Source organism: Punica granatum, chromosome 1 (assembly GCF_007655135.1).
Source record: "Punica granatum isolate Tunisia-2019 chromosome 1, ASM765513v2, whole genome shotgun sequence".
Classification (NCBI taxonomy): Eukaryota; Viridiplantae; Streptophyta; class Magnoliopsida; order Myrtales; family Lythraceae; genus Punica; species Punica granatum.
The window spans coordinates 22,533,600-22,551,385 of NC_045127.1; the positions used below are offsets into that span (position 1 = coordinate 22,533,600).

The 17,786-nt window shown below is 36.6% G+C and overlaps 2 protein-coding genes across 2 annotated transcripts; one reads left to right on the plus strand and one right to left on the minus strand.

The window, feature by feature from the left end:
* Window positions 1–4,665: 4,665 nt before the first annotated feature.
* On the minus strand, window positions 4,666–6,036 carry LOC116214972 (probable transcription factor At1g11510). The gene has a single exon (XM_031550515.1). It carries the CDS (start codon window positions 5,881–5,883, stop codon window positions 4,939–4,941), a length of 945 nt encoding a protein of 314 aa, XP_031406375.1. The 5' UTR covers window positions 5,884–6,036; the 3' UTR covers window positions 4,666–4,938.
* A 3,173-nt stretch (window positions 6,037–9,209) lies between these two features.
* LOC116214981 (protein MHF1 homolog) lies at window positions 9,210–10,686 on the plus strand. Its single transcript, XM_031550527.1, has 4 exons — window positions 9,210–9,435; window positions 9,552–9,623; window positions 10,068–10,148; window positions 10,316–10,686. The coding sequence occupies exons 1-4, from the start codon at window positions 9,333–9,335 to the stop codon at window positions 10,465–10,467; spliced, it is 408 nt and encodes a 135-aa protein (XP_031406387.1). The 5' UTR covers window positions 9,210–9,332; the 3' UTR covers window positions 10,468–10,686.
* Window positions 10,687–17,786: the final 7,100 nt, after the last annotated feature.

Sequence of the window (17,786 nt, forward strand, 5' to 3'; positions counted from 1 at the left end):
ATGATTATGAGGTTTGGCAGATGGATGTCAAGACCACCTTCCTTAATGGATACATTGAGGAAGACATATTCATGGATCAACCCAGGGATTTTGAATCCAAGGATAAGTCCAAGGTGTGCAAACTTAAGAGATCCATTTATGGTCTTAGGCAGGCTTCGAGGAGCTGGAATCGACGTTTTGATGAGGCTATAAAGTCCTTTGGTTTCATCAAGAATGAAGATGAGCCATGTGTGTATAAGAAGGCTAGTGGGAGCATGAATGCCTTTCTTGTATTATACATGGATGACATTCTACTAATAGGTAATGATGTTGGTATGCTCACTTCTGTAAAGGTCTGGTTGTCTAATATTTTCTCCATGAAGGATTTGGGAGAAGCCACCTATATTCTGGGTATTCAGATCTATAGAGATAGACCGAAAAGATGAACAGGTCTGTTCCAAGCCCTGTATCTGAATAAGGTGTTGAAGAGGTTCAACATGCAAGATTCCAAAAGAGGATTGCTCCCTGTGAGACACGGTATCCATCTCTCTAAAGGGATGTCTCCTAAGACTCCTGAGGACAGAGAGAAGATGGCACAAGTGCCTTATGCTTCAGCCATAGGCAGCCTAATGTATGCTATGCTGTGTCCTAGGCCGGATATCGCGTATGTTGTTAGTGTGACTAGCAGGTATCAATCCAACCCAAGACTTGATCATTGGACTGCCGTAAAAAATATCCTTAAGTACTTGAGAATGACTAAGGATATGGTTTTGGTATACGGAGGAGGTGAGTTGAGACTAGACGGATTTACAAATTTTGATTTTCAATCAGATGTGGATGATCGAAATTCTATCTTCGGTTATATATTCACCTGTAATGGAGGTGCAGTTAGTTGGAAGAGTTCTAAGCAAGAGGCGACTGTAGATTCCACTACAGAGGTTGAATATATTGTTGCATCTGATGCAACGAAGGAGGCAATTTGGATTCGGAAGTTTGTGACTGAACTCGGTGTTATCCCTCCATATCATCACCAATAGAGCTATACTGTGACAATACTGGAGCGATTGCTCAGGCAAAGGAACCGAGGTCACATAAGAAGACCAAACACATTAAGAGGAGATATCATATTATCATGGAGATTATTGGGAGATGCGATGTATCTGGGCAGAAAGTAGCTTCAGCGGACAATGTCGCTGATCCACTCACGAAAGTCATGACGCAGCAGCAAATAGATAAACATCTTGAGAAGATGGGTCTTAGATACTGTACTTAGTGGCTCTAGTGCAAGTGGGAGATTGTTAGTGATATGCCCTAAAGCCTGATTTATGTATTTGGATAATTCCTTTTATGGCAATAAATTTTATTCTATTATTCATATATTGTCTATGTTTATTAGAATAAAGTCATTAAGATATTTTGAATGCTTCATTCTTAAGAGTTAAGAATATAAGTGACGAAACAATTCGATAAGAATATCTTTAAACTGTTCACGATCGTAGGAGACTTAACTGGACATTATTTCTTCAGATAGATCGTCACCTCTGTCTGTTTCCATGATTGGTATACAGATACTAATGAAGATGGAGTAGTGAGTCTCATGCTATTTGATAACTGTTATCATGACAGATATGTGGATACTTATATGATAAGTAGTCGAACGTGACGTACAGATAATATTCATACGGTAATTCACTAATGTCAATGAATGTTATCTGGATCGTATTAGTGCATATAGTCCTTAGACCTGAGATGGAACGGTATCTCAAGTATAAGTGATTAAGATTTGCTACTACTAATATATTTGTGCTTATCATAAGTATTCGGTAGATAGTGGTCCTAGTTAGTTATACTTGGAGTTAGGTGTCCGATCAAGACGAGATTCGCTAACCTGAGTAAATAGGGAAAATGTCCTATGGATATGAGTTTTGTTCTAGATCGAGAAATTCTCGGCCGGGGTAGATAGACTCGAATAGAAAAGAGTTTCTGTTCAAGTACTACAAATCTAAGAATGAAATTAGAGAGTCCATATGATCGACTATAGAGTTTGGCATTTACCGTAACTCTGACTAGATCGGGATATTGTAGTGAATAAATTCAATGCATGGCATATACTATCAAAGGTTCATCAGAATGTTTTCAATTATACATTCATCATCATTTGGATTGTTACGATATGCTGCTAGGTGTCACTCGTGAACTTTGGGAATTGATGGCATTTTGGGAATTATGTTTTTGGTTATAAAAAGAGTTTCTGGTAGTGTCAAATGAGTTGATACTATAATCCCACTGCCATTTAATGATGAACCTAGTTAGTCACACACATTGAGCGTATTTAAACCGAGAAAAGAATTAATTCTAATTAAGGAAGTTAATTAGGAATTAATTATCGAACGAGGCTTGCAATGTGGTTGTAAAGGTGCTAGCACATCGTAAAGCCGAGTTCAATATCAAGGATAAATCTAATTAAGGAAATACGATAGTTTCTTTATTTGGAGAGTTTCTATAAATAGATTGTCTATTGATGGAAACTCGTGTCAAGGACTTGTTTGATCTTCATTTCTTACAACAAGGGCAAGTCATTGGATGACTTAAGTGTGAGGACTCATTTGTGATTTATTAATTAATGTGGATTAATTAATAATTACATTTTAGTCCCTATGGTAAAGATATATATAGATATCTTCTTACATATAACCCCATTAATGCAATCGATCATCAACCGATATTAGAGAGAAAGAGAGAAGGTTTCGACTGAGGCAATCAACAAGCAACTCAGTCGCACAAATCCCAAGGTTGATCGGAGTTCTTTTCGGTTCCAGTTCGGTGCTTTGGTGTTGTCTTTGACATCCTTGAAGAGATCCTTTCATTCCGTTACGATTTCGTTCGAGATCAATGACTTAGATCGGAGTGTATGGGTCAAGAAGAGTCTAATCTCGGTGGAGACGTGCTCGTGTAGATGAGCTAGAGACCGGACACTTGGACGGTTAGTTTGATCGACTCGAATCAACAAGGTTAGTTTAAAAGTCTAAACTTTTCTTGTAGATTCGATATGTGATGTTGTCTATTCGTTTAGAAGGCGATTCTTATGTCAAGATATGATCTTGAAGTTTTCTATTAAAACGAGCACGCGATAAAAATTTGATTTTTACCGTAATGAACTTTTTCGCTACGCACGTGCTTAGTTTTCTAACATAACCAATAGTTGCTTTCTGCAGTTTGTGGATATTATAATTTATATTTAGCAGGTTGTGGTTTATAACTAAATTTTAGAGAAAATACTACTTAAATTTCGGGTCGTGACAATAATCATTTAGACCTGATAAAGGAAATAATAGGCATCAGGGAGAACTTCCCATTTCGGGGTATGCTTCCCTCGTCGTGGAATCGATCTTCAGGATATCTTGTTGCTTCATTGAATAGTGTGTGATGGCTAGGTTCAATATAAAGTTCATTTTATGGAATTGGTCCCAGGGAATTCTCGAACTTGGTTAAAGTTGAGGGTTGATTTGATCTCAAAGACTCATCTTCTCTCCTTGTGATCCAATAAATTTTGGTTTAACAAACGGATACTCTTCTCAACAATTTTTTAGATCATATATATATATATATATATATATATTTATTTATTTATTTTGAGAAGCTGATTGGTTTAGATCAGTTGAAACCTTCGTAAATGTTTCCGCTTGACAACATCAGGAATAGATTTATCATCAAATTTAATGAGAAAATAGAGAAGTTTTGAGTGACATTGCTCAGCTTCGTCTCCAGTTTGGTGTTTCTCATCATCACTCCCCTCAGCGCACAAATTGCTGGTCTGTGTCAACAATGCCAGTCCCTAGAAACATAAAGAATTGCACACCTTGTTTGGATTTGAGGGTTAGCATAGAATTTTAACGATAACCCTCAAAATTCCACAACTCTCCCCCATGCTTGAAATTGCTCTGAATCTTGTTAAAAGGCAGAAGATAAACCAAGTATGGTGGACCTGTCAATGAGCATAAAGAACTGGAGACATTAAAGAACATCTGCTCACTTTGACGGTAAAGAAATCAGCATGACCAGCCTTTTCAGGTCCTCAGCAATTTTATTAAAAGAGAGCGATGTATAGTCTCAGAGCAAAGGCATAAATGGTTACAATCATATAGTTATCGTCTCCTCTTCTGTCCTTTCTACAGTGAGAAAATGGTTCCCCAGTATATATGGGTCATGATCCAGCTTTACTATAAGAGAAACTGAACAAGAGACCTCATCTTAGCGAAGCCATGTTCTATAGAACGTAAGGAGAATGACATGAAATCAACATGGGGACTGGTCTATCTTGACATTGCAATTCTAATCACAAACGTTTCGACTCATTCTAATAAACAGGGTAGAATTGACGAAAAGTATATACAAGTCTTGAACCAGCAAAATCTCTCTGCCACAACTAGCATAAAATGAAAGGGAGCCGAAACAACAATCGAAAGTCGACTTGTCATATAACCTGAGAGATCTTGTCTTCCTTCGAAGCTGCTCTTTTCGACTTCCAAAATAAGCTGACAATGAAAATATGCCTATCTAATTGCACAGTATACCATCAGATTCATCGATCAATGAACAAGATTGAAGATTCAGAGAAATAAAAGAACCAATTTTGTCGGTTCAGAGCCCCCGAGTCATTATGGTATTGAAAAAATCAGACAAGCAGACAAGGCAAAGGCAATTCATAAAGGAAAACATTCAGAGCTCAAAAGATCCATTTGCATTTGAAGAACAATGATTCAAAAGAAAAATAACAGAAACTAGTTCGCTATGCACTTAAAATCCATCAGAGGTCACACTCCGACTAGTAATCCGCCGACTCCGCATAACCATTGGCCCAACCAAAAGTGGCCGAAACCAGTACCTAAACTAGAGTAGACAGACCCAAAATTCCGATCAAAAGCCAGAGTCGAGTTCATAGCTAAAGAACATGGACATTTAACTTCCTAACGAGGGACGAGTCTGACAAATAACAGCAGCGTGGTCGTTGATCAACCTAGCCCGCTCCACAATGAGCTGCAGTTCCTGTTCTTCCAGCCTCTTCCATCGCTGATCCAATTCCACCCTCATCCTCTCATCGACCAAGTAAGTCTTTTTCCTTACAAACTCCTCGTTAAGGGACCTGCCCCCACCGACATCCTCAATCCCCTTCAACAACCGACGAGACAGAGCAGAAACCGAAGTCCCTACGTGCCCCTCAAGCCCACGAGCCGCGGCAGCCTTCCCTTTCACAGGCTTTTTGGCGGCAGTCCTCCCTTTCACAAGGTTTTCGACAGACCCCCACACCTTCACGGCCAATTCGAGGAAATTCTCCTCCTGGGGGCTGAGCTCGGCGCCCTCCTTGACCTTCTTGTCACGGCTCTTAAACTTCTTCTTCAGATTCCGGATCTTGCTGCTCAGCTGCCGTTTCGACACGGAAGATGGGATCTTTTGCTTGATACACTCGTAGATGTCGTTGAGTTCGTACTTCGGCTTGTTCTTGGAGACCTCGACCAAGCCCTTCATCACCTCCATCTCTTCCGGCTCGCTCCACATCCGCTGGAAAAATTGCTTCTTTTCCGCCACCGAGTTCGACTTGGTCTTGACCCGCTTCGACGCCGCCTCCCCATTCGAGACGATCCCTTCCGCACCGCGCTTCTTCCGCTCCGCGGGTTCCCAGGGGACCGGCTTGTCGTTCTGCTTGACGGCTCGATCGGGACCGGGCTCGGACTCGGTCTCAGAATCTGAAGATTGGAGTTGTTGTTTCTTCTGTTCTTCCTCTTGATCTTCTTCCTCTTCCTCTTCGTCATCTTCCTCTTCTTCATCTTCCTGGGCCTCTTCTTCTACTTCCCTTTCTGAAGAGGCAGATGGCGGATCATCGCTGAAGGAACGCTTCGGCGCCATTGACACGAGGGCAGAGCTCTCTTTCCCTTGCTAGACAGTAACACAGCTGTGATGTTGGAGTCTGTACGTACATATATGGGGGGCGAGAGGGAGGGAAAGAGAGAGAGAGAGAGGGAGAGAAGATCTTGAGAAGGAAGTCAAACGGTCTTTTTTTTGGGGGTGTCAGTCAAACGGTCTTAAGAGTCATTACATTATGGTTTGGTTTCACTAATTAATATCAATTAATTTCACTTACCGGCTACCGAAAAAAAGGTTTCACTTAACTAAAAAAAATATCAATTAATTTCAAAATAAATATAAAGTACTTCTATTTATTTCTATTTCAAATAAATTCTCCATATTTGGTGATATTTTATATATATAACAAATACCACCACAGCAACGTACCCTCAATCTTTCCTATATAACCTCTATCTTTCCTATAAAACTAGTTTATATATATATATATATATGGCTTAATTAATATTTTGTACAATATAATTGACAAATATAATGAAGGCCGACATTATTTCCACAAGTATTATCGATTTTCTTGACAAAAATATCCGCATTCACTTTTTAAGTAAGTGTTACTAGAATTCCTAATATCATGATATTCTCTTCCTATCAATATATTTTCCTAAGTTACTCTTTTTTTTTTGCTTATAGAAGATAAATATTTTCTTATTTTAGTTCATCAAATTTTTTTTTGTATAGATTACGGACGGGGTGGTAGCCAGCAGGTCACAGGGACATATGCGATCTCAATGAATGACATCAGGGTCTCATTTTCAAGAGCTCACGGGCCCTCATCCTTTTCGATTATAAGGAAGCTAATCATGTAGTACAATAAAAGAGAACACTGGCACTGGTCTTTTGCAGTTCAATCAAACATCTTTCTTTACTTGTAAATTTGCACCCCTATCAGTGTCTTTGTTTGTCCCTTTCTGTGTGGAACCAGAACTTCAACCCATTCTCAAATCAAATTCTTTCTCATGAAACATAATTTTATCAATTATACAAAATGCAATTACATTGGATGCAGGTTGGTTATATTCCACACGTTTATTATTGTTTAATTTAATTTTATGATAAGGGTATGTGCCCAAGGTCCCACGCGAACATTGTACAAGCTCACTAGTCATGTTATTCCTCCTGTCACGGGGACCATATAGTTAGTTACAAAGCACATGCACCAATTAACATGAGGGCGTTGGTCAACGGCAATTACTGATAACCAAAAGGTAAACTCTACCTGCAATGCAAAATTTTGATTCACCATAATTACATCGTGACCAAAATGGTCAAGTCGACGTGCAAACGAAATTGGTCTCAACATAGGTTGAGAATACTCGTGATCATGTAACGTAATCAAATTGTACAAAATGCATTTCCATTGTTTATGTTCCATGCGTCCATTATTATTTAATTTTTTTATTACAATAGGTATTCGGGCTCCCACATGAATACCGTACAAGCACAGAGGAGATGTTAGTCCCGGGGACCATGCAATTAGCCGCATAGCACAAGCACTAAAATAACATGAGGATATTGCTCAATAGCAAGCTGATCACTATTATAATTAAAGCCAACGCTATTTCCACAAGTATTATTGGTTTCTTGACTAAAATTCTCATTCACTTTTTAAGTAAGTTTTACTAGGATCCCTAATCTCATAATATTTTCTTCCCACCAATATCTTTTCCTAAGTTACTTTTCTTTTCTTTTTTTTTCCCCTTAAAAGATAAGTCTTTTCTTATTTTACTTCATCAATTATGTACTCCCTTCCTTAATTTCACGATCCTATTAGATCTTATCTTTTTATTTATTTATTTATATACTTACTTTGCAATACTTACAATTTCAATTCCAACTTTTTCTTTCACTACTAGTGAAGTCATTTGGTCGCATATATAATTTTCCATCTCCTAGTTTATTTGAGCAAATTACTAATTTCTTTATTTCCATATTCCAATTAAAATATAAATAACCCCTTTCCACCTTTTCCTCGTCATTCAATATTCCTTTTATTTCTGTGAGATTTTATTTTAATTAATACAAATAATAATATATTAATTTGTCATGATGTATGAAGTGACCGAGTCTTTCACAAAGGAAAAGGAATTGCATCTATTACATATAGAACAGAAGAGAAGTTCATCATCTGCTCATATAAATTACGAGTATGAAATATATGATCGTTAGAAAAAATTACAAAATATATATGATCTATTCATAAAAATTAAAGATCATAAAAAACAGTAAATAAGTTTATAAAGTAAAGATAAGATATTCATGAATTCAACAGAGGAGAGAAAAGATAGATTATAGGGGAGGAAAGTTAACGATTATATGTGTGATCGAACATGATTTACTTGGTAAATTAAGAAAAAAAATAACAATTTTTTGGTGGAGAGAATCATGGAATTAAGGATTAAATCATAAACTTGCTTAGAAATTGAATAATGGGATGTTTTAATCAAGCAATCAATGATCTATATCTATCTATCTATATATATATATATATATAGTAAAACAATATACACTAAACAATAAATATCCGTGATAAATGCTATCAACATACTCAAAGTAAATATCATAAAATAAATACTATATTTAATTTACATAAATATTAATAAGTATATCATATAGCAAAATTCTCATATTTTCTATATATACAATTTCACAAATAGAATTGAAATATACATTAATAAAAATAATTTTTTTTTGTCAAGAAAATGTCAAAAGATTTAAATTAAATATTTTAAATGAGAGCATCCCAATATACTATTACAAAACATTATATTAAGAAATTAAAAAACCAGATTTCTATATTTGAACAAAATATATAATGATCTTTGATAATAAACTAATGACTAATTAAATATTTATTTTTTTATGAATATTAATTAAGCATTTATAAAGCATAGAGTTGTCATTAAACCCTTTAAAATTAGTCCAATGTCAACATATTGGAAATTATTCTTCAAGATAGACCTTAATGGTTAAAAATTCTTAGCATTCATTAGAAGTAATTTCATTTTTAAAAAATTACGAATAATTATTATATGTAAATAGATTAGTGCAACACATGGAATTGAAAATTAGTAAACAGTATAAATGAGGTTTCGAAAAAATAAATAAATAACAGTGGTGTATATATAATAAGGTTCAAGAGGGTATTACTGTAATTTTATAAAAAAAGAGGAGGATTAGAAATAATTTTTAACAATTTATCCCTTCATAATATATCAAATTGATGGAATGAAAAAATGATTTTTTGGCGGGTAATAAATTTGACAATATCTTTTACCAAAATAAGATGTTAAAATTAAAGATGGATCGGAAAGAGAGTCTCAATAAAAAATCAGAGGCGACGGATAGAGCGCCTCCACCGGAGCTTATACGATATTGGCTGACTCGTGACGTGAGTGTCAGTCTGATAGCTTGGACGATCAGATTCAGAGTTGATGGACGGCAGCAAAGAAGGAGGAGGAGAAGATGAAGAATCTGTGAGAGAGGTGCTTAGAGATCGTCTCCGACTCTCTTCCATCTCCCTCGCCCAATCCCAAGGTAAACCACATCTTCCTTCTGCCGACTGCTCCCCCAATAAATCGGCGAGTTCAAGTTCGGTATCTGACTCTTCTCTCGTCCTCGGGAAATGGTTGTTTGTTGATGTTTCATTTCAGCGCTTCGAGATGGCATGGAAGTTTCCGAACCAGTCCTGGCCTGCATTGCCGACTTATCCTTCAAATATGCAGGTAATCGAAGCTCTTCCAGGGTTTATAGGGTTTATTGATTTTGCCATGACTCGATGCCGGCGATTGTGGTGCCAGAACGTGCATTCTGAGCTCCTGACGTTGCACCTGCTGCTTCTACGTATCATCAATTCTGTTACGAATTCGCTTTTGACGCAATATGAGTATTTCGAGTTTTTCCGTCTTTTCTTGCGAATTATATGTGTTATAATACTGGAGGTTAGATTATCCGTGAATGGGTTGGACAAGAGAGATTGCTGATTGGGCTGTAGCGTTGTTGCCTTTCCCGTGGTTGGTCCCGAGGGAATCTGAAATGGTTTGGATAGTATGTTTCTGAGAGGTTTATAGAAGTATGAATTCGACTGGTCTCATGATACGAGAATCAGCTCCCTGCCAGGTCATTGATGTTACTTGTTGTTTGTCTCTTCTGGCTGCTGTACGAAACAGAGCAGTTGGCCATCGACGTCGAGCAGTTTGCACGACATGCTGGTCGCAAGTATGTGAACATGGAAGACGTCATCCTCTCCGGTGAGTCCTATTTCATCAGATTGCTTTCTCTTGCAACCTCTCTCTGCATCTTCATGTTGTTCATGTTTTTTGGCCCTAGTTTGATTTCATCTCACGAGGTGCCTCAAATCGCTTTTTGGTTTGGTTGGTCTTCCTGGTTTATGTTTATCGTGTCTTTTTTATCCCAGCGCATAGGAATGAGCAGCTAGCCAGATCACTGAGGTCTTTCTCCAATGGAATTAAAGTGAAAGAACCCCAGTCCGAGAAGAAGCGGAAAAAAACATCATCAAGAAAGGAAGAGAAAGCTGCTCCGAGCACAATCCACGTTCTTGATCTCTGATGCATCGACCGTGTGGGGTTTGTATCTGAGAAAGTAGGAAAGCAGCTCATTTGGTAAGAGAGCCCTCGGTAGCTAGCTCGAGGAATGCACATATTGTAACTCAAGCACAACACATATTTCTGAACAATGTTGGATGACGTTATCTAGACTTGCTTACTCTTTGCCCCACCTAAACTCGGAAGATATGCTAATGACAAATCTTCGTATATATCTGGAAAATGCAGTAACATGACGTGCCTTTGCTTTGAACCCTTGTCTTCTCTAGCTAGCAATAATGATGCACTTTATTACCGTCAAAAAATTGCGATTGGCGTGAAAAGCCATCTAGCGGTGACCCAGTTCATGAGACCATTTAAAACAATTTCGTCGACCTAGCCCTACCTACTTAGATGTGCGATTGCTTCCTTTACTACCTATGGTTGAGAAACGAAGTCAGCCTCATTTGGGTAACAGTTTAGGACAATTCAGAGCTTCTCCCTCCACTTTCTCTCTCATTAGAGATGTTAGGCTGACTTAGGATACGGTCCTAAGGCTGCACGGGCAAGGGAACGCTAGATGGAAACTGTGCTCCTGTGACACTAGTCTATTCCTATATTTGATTTGTCTTGCCAAAGAAATAATCCTTATCTACCACATAGAAGTGTGCCAGCCATGTATACAAATCCACGTATTTAATCGACTCCGTCGTGGGAAAGAATTAGCAAAATTCCCTTTATGAGCCGCTAGCCATGAGCCCATTCCTTGCCAAATCAGCCCACTCAGGAAACTTCCATGATTTCCTTCATAATCCGCAAACCCGTCAGCGGCTGTCCATGTGGGTAGATCTGCGAATCCTCAAGTCGGGTCTTCAAGAACTCAATCATGGGTCGTTTCCACTGCTTGGGCCCCTGTCCGTCCTTTATGTGGTGTCATGGACCTCTAGTTAAGGCCCGAACTGACCAATTAAGTTCAAACATTCGTCCACTACGTCATAAGCTCCTTTAGGTTCGAAAATCGAATGTACACAAAATCCATTGCCGGTGTCGTTCGTGATTTGTTCTTGCAGAAGACCTGGTACATGATTAACTCTGTTCAACAATTTCCTGGGAACCCAATAAAAGCGCCTAGAGTAACTCGAATTCTATCTCAGTTAGTTACTATCGGGTAAACAATTTTAATCATGTTTCCTAACACTAAATCAATTTCAAGTAGTAGATATCAAAGTATACTTGTCGAACATGGACAAATAATTGCCGTGAGCAAAGCAAAAACAACGGAAAATAAACAGAAAATATAACAAGACACTGGCAAAAGAGATCAAGACAAGATGAACGATAACAAAGCAAAAATGAACAGACTACTATATGAAACCTCATCATATGAAGATCTCTTTTTTGGATGAGATTTAGCCAATTAACTTTGACATCTCCATATTGATCGTATAATTTCGTTGACTACCCAAAAGAGATAGAAAGAAGATTTACAACAACGCTTTTAATTAAACAATAACATGAAACTTATATACAATTCTCTTATATGGTTAAACTAAAATTCGTTTCCGCTCAATACAACCATAAGTCCGCTACCAATATCTAACCAGTACTCGATCATGACAAAATCGCTAAGCAATCCTTCCTGTTGCTTCATCGCTTCATTTTTAAGGTCTCATGCTCCAAAATTCTCGGTGTCAGAGGATCAGATTGTTCCAATATTTCTCTTAGATCTGCTTCAAAGCCTTCCATATCTGGCTCTTTTTTGTTGCGTCCACTGTGATGGAAGGAAGAGAAGAAGCTTGAGAGAGAGAGAGAGAGAGAGAGAGAGAGAGAGAGAGACTGATCAAAATGGCGGAAGGGGTAGGGAAGAAAAGAGATCTGAGATGAAGAGGGATTGTGTGAGAGAGAGGGTGATGATGTTTGAAGAAGGGCTTGTTTGGTTTCAAAGTGTGATTTTAAAATCAAATTTTAACTTAATTCTACCAACAACAAATCAAAATAACTCATATAAAGTCAAAGGGTGGGCCCCATTTATATCACTCTTTTTCAAAATCAAAATCTAATTTTAAAATCATACTTTGAAATCAAATACAGCATAAGTCATTTTTTTCCTAACCTAGGCATGCTGGCAAAATGGCAGACTTATTAAAAAAATTTAAAAGCTGCAAAACACATAAACATTGTTTGGGTTTGTAAAGGTCCCGTTAGGTGGGGAGATGGTTCTTTGACGGGGCAATTCCACCGGTGGCCATCTTTTGACTGGACGGTGTTACCACGTGACAGTACTGACGTAATAACACCGTTAAACTAAATACTTTCTCCATGAGTAGAAAAAAAAAGGATCATTTGGAATTAGTTACAAGATTTAGGAATACCTCTTTGTCATTTTATTTCCATTTCCTAAAACCAAATATTATTTATTTACAAGGACAACTTTGTTATGTCTCTGACACATACAAGCTAGTCCTAAACCTCGACATGTATAGAATAACTGTGAAGCAGACAGAGAAGAGAAAAACAAGGCATAGGGTGAAATGTACCTCAAGGAGAGGCCGTTTGGGTTGTGCTCGATCGGATCCAGTCTCGCGATCGTGATGCTTTCTTCTGGTGGCTTTTCGGAATTCGGAATCTAATTCTGGAACAAGGAGAGATGACTAGATATCATGACCGATGGAGATGGAACAGGGGAGAGAGTTAAAGTGCCGAGGATAATTATATTATACTTTTATTATCATCATCATCACCATCATCGTCGTCATCATTATCATTATTGTTATTATTATTATTATTATTATTATTATTATTATCATCTATATATATATATAAATAAAGTTGAATACAAGTGCATTAAATAGTGACATAATCTAAAAATATATACAATTAATTCACATTAATAAAATATTTATCAAATAAATAATAAATTTAATATTTATTTTCTAGAAATATATATATACACAAACAATTCATATTAACAAAATAAAAAAATAAATACATACATTCTGAAAATATATATACATATACATATATATATATATTTATATATATATTTATATATGTATGAAAATATACCTTGGTAATTGTTTTTAATAATTATCAATAGACAAGTGATCGTATATTTGTTTAGATTTATAAAAAATTCTATGTTTTTCAGTTTTTTTGAGATTTTTCATATTACCCAAATATAATGCAATTTTTTTCACTTTATGATTTTTCACCTTGATTTTAATTATAATTAAAAAATAAGTAAATAATAAAAGTTTCCTTTTAGAGTTAACTATTTTTTTTTCTTCTTATAAATTCTTTTAATCCCATGATGTTTCTTTTCATATAATCAATATTATAAGATTAAAACAATTCACATGGTATGTCTTTCAGAATGGAAACATCCTCACATATGTATAAAGTAAATATAATTTTTGAATAATGTGATAAAATAAATAATAGAAGGTTTCCCAATTTTTCTAGAATGAATTGTTATTATTATCATTCCCTTGCAAGTATATTCTATGCTACCTTCATTATATTCTTTTCATAAATGGTGGAAAATAATTGTTTTAAATAGTAATATCTATTGTATAATAACCATGCAATGCACAAGCAATACAACTAGTTAATATATATATGTATATATATTACTCTTACTTGGAATAGCCTTCATGACTGCCTCTATATTTCTATTCATCTCATGAAATGCTGGCAGTTCAATTTTGCCCACTACATCTCCGGCAATCCTTATGTCGTGAAATACTTTGGGGAAGCCCAACAGATGAAATGCACGGAGTTCCGTGTCTAATGAGGCGGAGCTTCCGTCTTCATTCTACATGTCCCTCGACCTCGCAATAATATATATATATATATATTATACGTAAAGCACATTAGAATTTAAGAATTTTACATGACGGAGTTAAAATTATTTTATAATTTTTTTCAGTATGAACCCTAGTATCTGGAAGTCGGATTGGATCCCGACTAATCTAGTCAAACCAGGTTGGCCCTAATAATTATTTTATAATTTTGATTACTTTAGGTGATATCTTGCATAAATTATTTTTTCGTTTTACGAGTTACCGATTTGCACATGCGCTACGAGCAAATTTTTGTGTGTGTTTGGTTTTAGAGTTGAGTTGAGTTGAATTTTGATTTTAATTGGTCTGTAATGATTGTAATGTTGAATTATGAGAAAAAAAATGTGAAAAAGTAATGAATAGTTGAGAGAATTTATTATTAAAAATTAAATTGAATTGTTAAAAAAATTGAAGAAAAATGAAAAAAGTAATAATTGTATTGTTGACTTTTGTTGTGTAGTGAGTAGAATTAAAATTAGAGTTAAAATCTTAAAATCAGATTGCAAAAACAAACCGGCCTAACCAATTTAGCTGCAAATAATACAAAAAAAAAAGGAAAAATAGAGAAATGTGATTTTGCAGTGTGTTTAAGTTATGAGAGAGGAGAAAAAAAGGGATGAGTGAATGTGGGAAGTGAGATAAAATTGTGGAAAAATGAGAGAGCTATATTTTATGAGATAATTTATTCTTTACTGATTTTCTCTCTTTTTTTATTTACTATATTGTTTTAAATGTACTGTAAAATCATAAATTTGACATGGGTGTTGAGTGTCCTATTTTTGAGAAAATGGGACGTTGTTATCTATATACAAAATTATAGGATTATCGGTGGAATTTACCCTAATAATAAATTGTGAGCTAGATGCCTTGATGCTATATACTATTGTCCGATTATTAGGATTACATTTATATATTATCTTTAATTTCTAATTAATAGAAGATGAACTCTGGGGAAGAGTATACAGGCGATTTATCATAAGGGAGCAAATCATTCAAGAAAAGCAAAGCAGCATCATGAAAGAGGAACCCCAATGCAACAAAGATGATTGAACTTACGGATCATTCTCTATGAGATGCCAAGTGATTTTCGGACTTTTATTCTTCTCTGAGTCCTCTTCCTCAAACATGCGCATCCGTCATGATCATCCTGCCAAATAAAGTTTTTTCCTTTTTTTTTTGTGATATCACAAAATAAAGATTTTATGTGTGCATCTTCAAGACCAAGATAGATTGCAATGTGAGAACCCCTTCCTCAGCAGTGTCTATGTCTGTTTCGTAGTCCCCCTCCTTTTCAGTCAGAGCAGTGAAAATTCAGAGAGTTATGTATTACTACCGGTACATGATTCCAGATGTTTTAATGTATTACTACATTATTATGTATTGTAGAATGTAAAGAAAAGATAATACATCAACTTTATTTGGGGCAACTTCACTAAATAATGGAACACTGGGGGAAGTCGGCACGTGACCGATAGAGCCATATGATTGCAAGATGCAAGAATGCAGTAGTTAGCCAATCATAACTTCAATCTTCTAGCTAGCTAGTCTTCATGCCAAATTGATCATGTGCCAAGGAAAAGATCTAATGCAAGCGACCTGGATCAATTTCGATATCTGACTATAATTTTTGGACCGAGTAGGCATTATAATGGAAGAGCTACTTTCTTAAAAATCTGACCTTCAATTCTTGACGGTATTGTCAGTACATTTTTGAGTTATCACAGTTGAAGATGCACTTGTGCTTGAAATCTTTCATCCGCTTGGATCGCTTCTCTATCTTTCTCAAGGAATGGCAATATAAAATATCTAAATATTGCAAGTGTTCCAATTTGCCAAGGCCCGGAATCTCAGTTCGACATGAACACCATTAAATATGGAGAGACACTAGATAATTCAGATGTGAGATGTAAGGCAAACGTCAAGCCACCGACAGTCCTTTACAATCCAATTAAAATCAAAACTCAACTCTACTTAACTCTAAAACCAAACACACCATTAGAAAAGAGGTAGCCCAAGCGTGATCTTTGATCAGATAGACACTAAGAGCGCATTGTCTACAGACTGCAGATCTTTGATCCCAGCTCCAAGTATTCTAAGAGCCCAATCATTCGAGCACTTTAGGACTTGTAAAATGTATAAATTCTTCAAGCTGGAAAGATTCGGCATATGAATATCATTCCAAGATCCATCTCCTCTAAATTAGCAGGAAACTACGCGACATCCTTCAATTTTGGGCAATCTAGCAGAAGCTTCTTGAGCTGAGATAAGGAACCAAGTTCAGTTGGTATTGTAGTGATAGACCAAAGTTGTAACTCTAGCTTGGTCAGACTGTGTACGCCCATGATCCCATCTAAGTAGAGATGGCCTTCCACCCTCATGTTTGTTACTTTCACTAGTTTTGAGAGACACCGGCATTCATTCCAGGAGTTGGATCGGAGATGTACAAGGTCAAACTTAGCGGGAGATTGGGTAGATCTTTGAGCTTAGATCAACGATCTGGTTTGAGAGTTTGGAGATGAGAGAGCTGAATGATAGAGGAGGTAAGTTGACATATTCTGGCCCATGAGAGATCCATGGATCTCAAAGGGGAAAGGCTCGACATTTCCATGGGAAGACCTTTCGAAAGATCAGCTGATTGTGCATCCAACTTTTTGAGCTTCCTCAATGCGCCAAATGATTTGGGTAGTTCTCTCAACTTTTTGCAATCTTTCAAATAAATCTCTTCTAGACTCTACAGGCATCTGATAGAGTCAGGCAACTCTTTTATCGCCGTCCCGGATATATCTAGTCTAACTAATGCCTTTAGTCCCCACAATGAGTCAGGAAGTTGCTTTAGCACTTTACAACTGTGTAGAATAGCTGCTTTAGATTTTTCCAGGCTTCCAATTGATTGGGGCAGCTCAAAAATACTCGTGCCCTTCAGATCCAATTCAACCAGTAATTTCAACTCCCCAGGTGAATCGGGAAGCTTCTTTATCCCAGCACAACCGGATAACCGTAAGTACTGAAGTTTCTTCAATCCTCCAAATCTAGAAGGCAATTCATGCAGTCCTGAATATGAGAGATCCAAGGATACTAATGATGTATGTGCCTTTCAAGTCCAACTCTACCAGTGAGCTTAGTGCACCGAGTGACTCAGTAAGATTCCCCCAGTTCTAAATTGTTTAGTTTTACGCACTTGAGCTTCACTAGATTATGGATGGATTTTGAAAGCTTAGAGGTCCAAATCTCGTTTTCGTTATGATCACCTCAGTCAAGTTTTCTAGGAGACTGAATTCTTCTGGTAATCCGCAAAGATAATCAGTTATCACACTACTCAAGGTTCAACTACCTTAGGCACTTTAGATTGCCTATGGAGCTGTCAATAGCAGTCAAGAACCAATCTTTCCAGAGCCATACCCTTAGGAAAACTTGGTGTATTTTCTAAGTTCTCAGCTTCCTTGAGGTTAAGAACTTTCAAGTTCTTTGCATTCTGTAAATGAACAAAGAACAATGAGCTGTC

What these genes read in the sequence shown, in the direction of transcription:
- LOC116214972 (XM_031550515.1), bottom strand. Translation starts at nt 5,883, where the DNA reads ATGGCGCCGAAGCGTTCCTTCAGCGATGATCCGCCATCTGCCTCTTCA.
- LOC116214981 (XM_031550527.1), top strand. Translation starts at nt 9,333, where the DNA reads ATGGACGGCAGCAAAGAAGGAGGAGGAGAAGATGAAGAATCTGTGAGA. An exon ending in CTCCCTCGCCCAATCCCAAG is followed by an intron (nt 9,436 to 9,551) that starts GTAAACCACATC and finishes GTTTCATTTCAG; the next exon opens with CGCTTCGAGATGGCATGGAA. An exon ending in GGAAGACGTCATCCTCTCCG is followed by an intron (nt 10,149 to 10,315) that starts GTGAGTCCTATT and finishes TTTTTATCCCAG; the next exon opens with CGCATAGGAATGAGCAGCTA.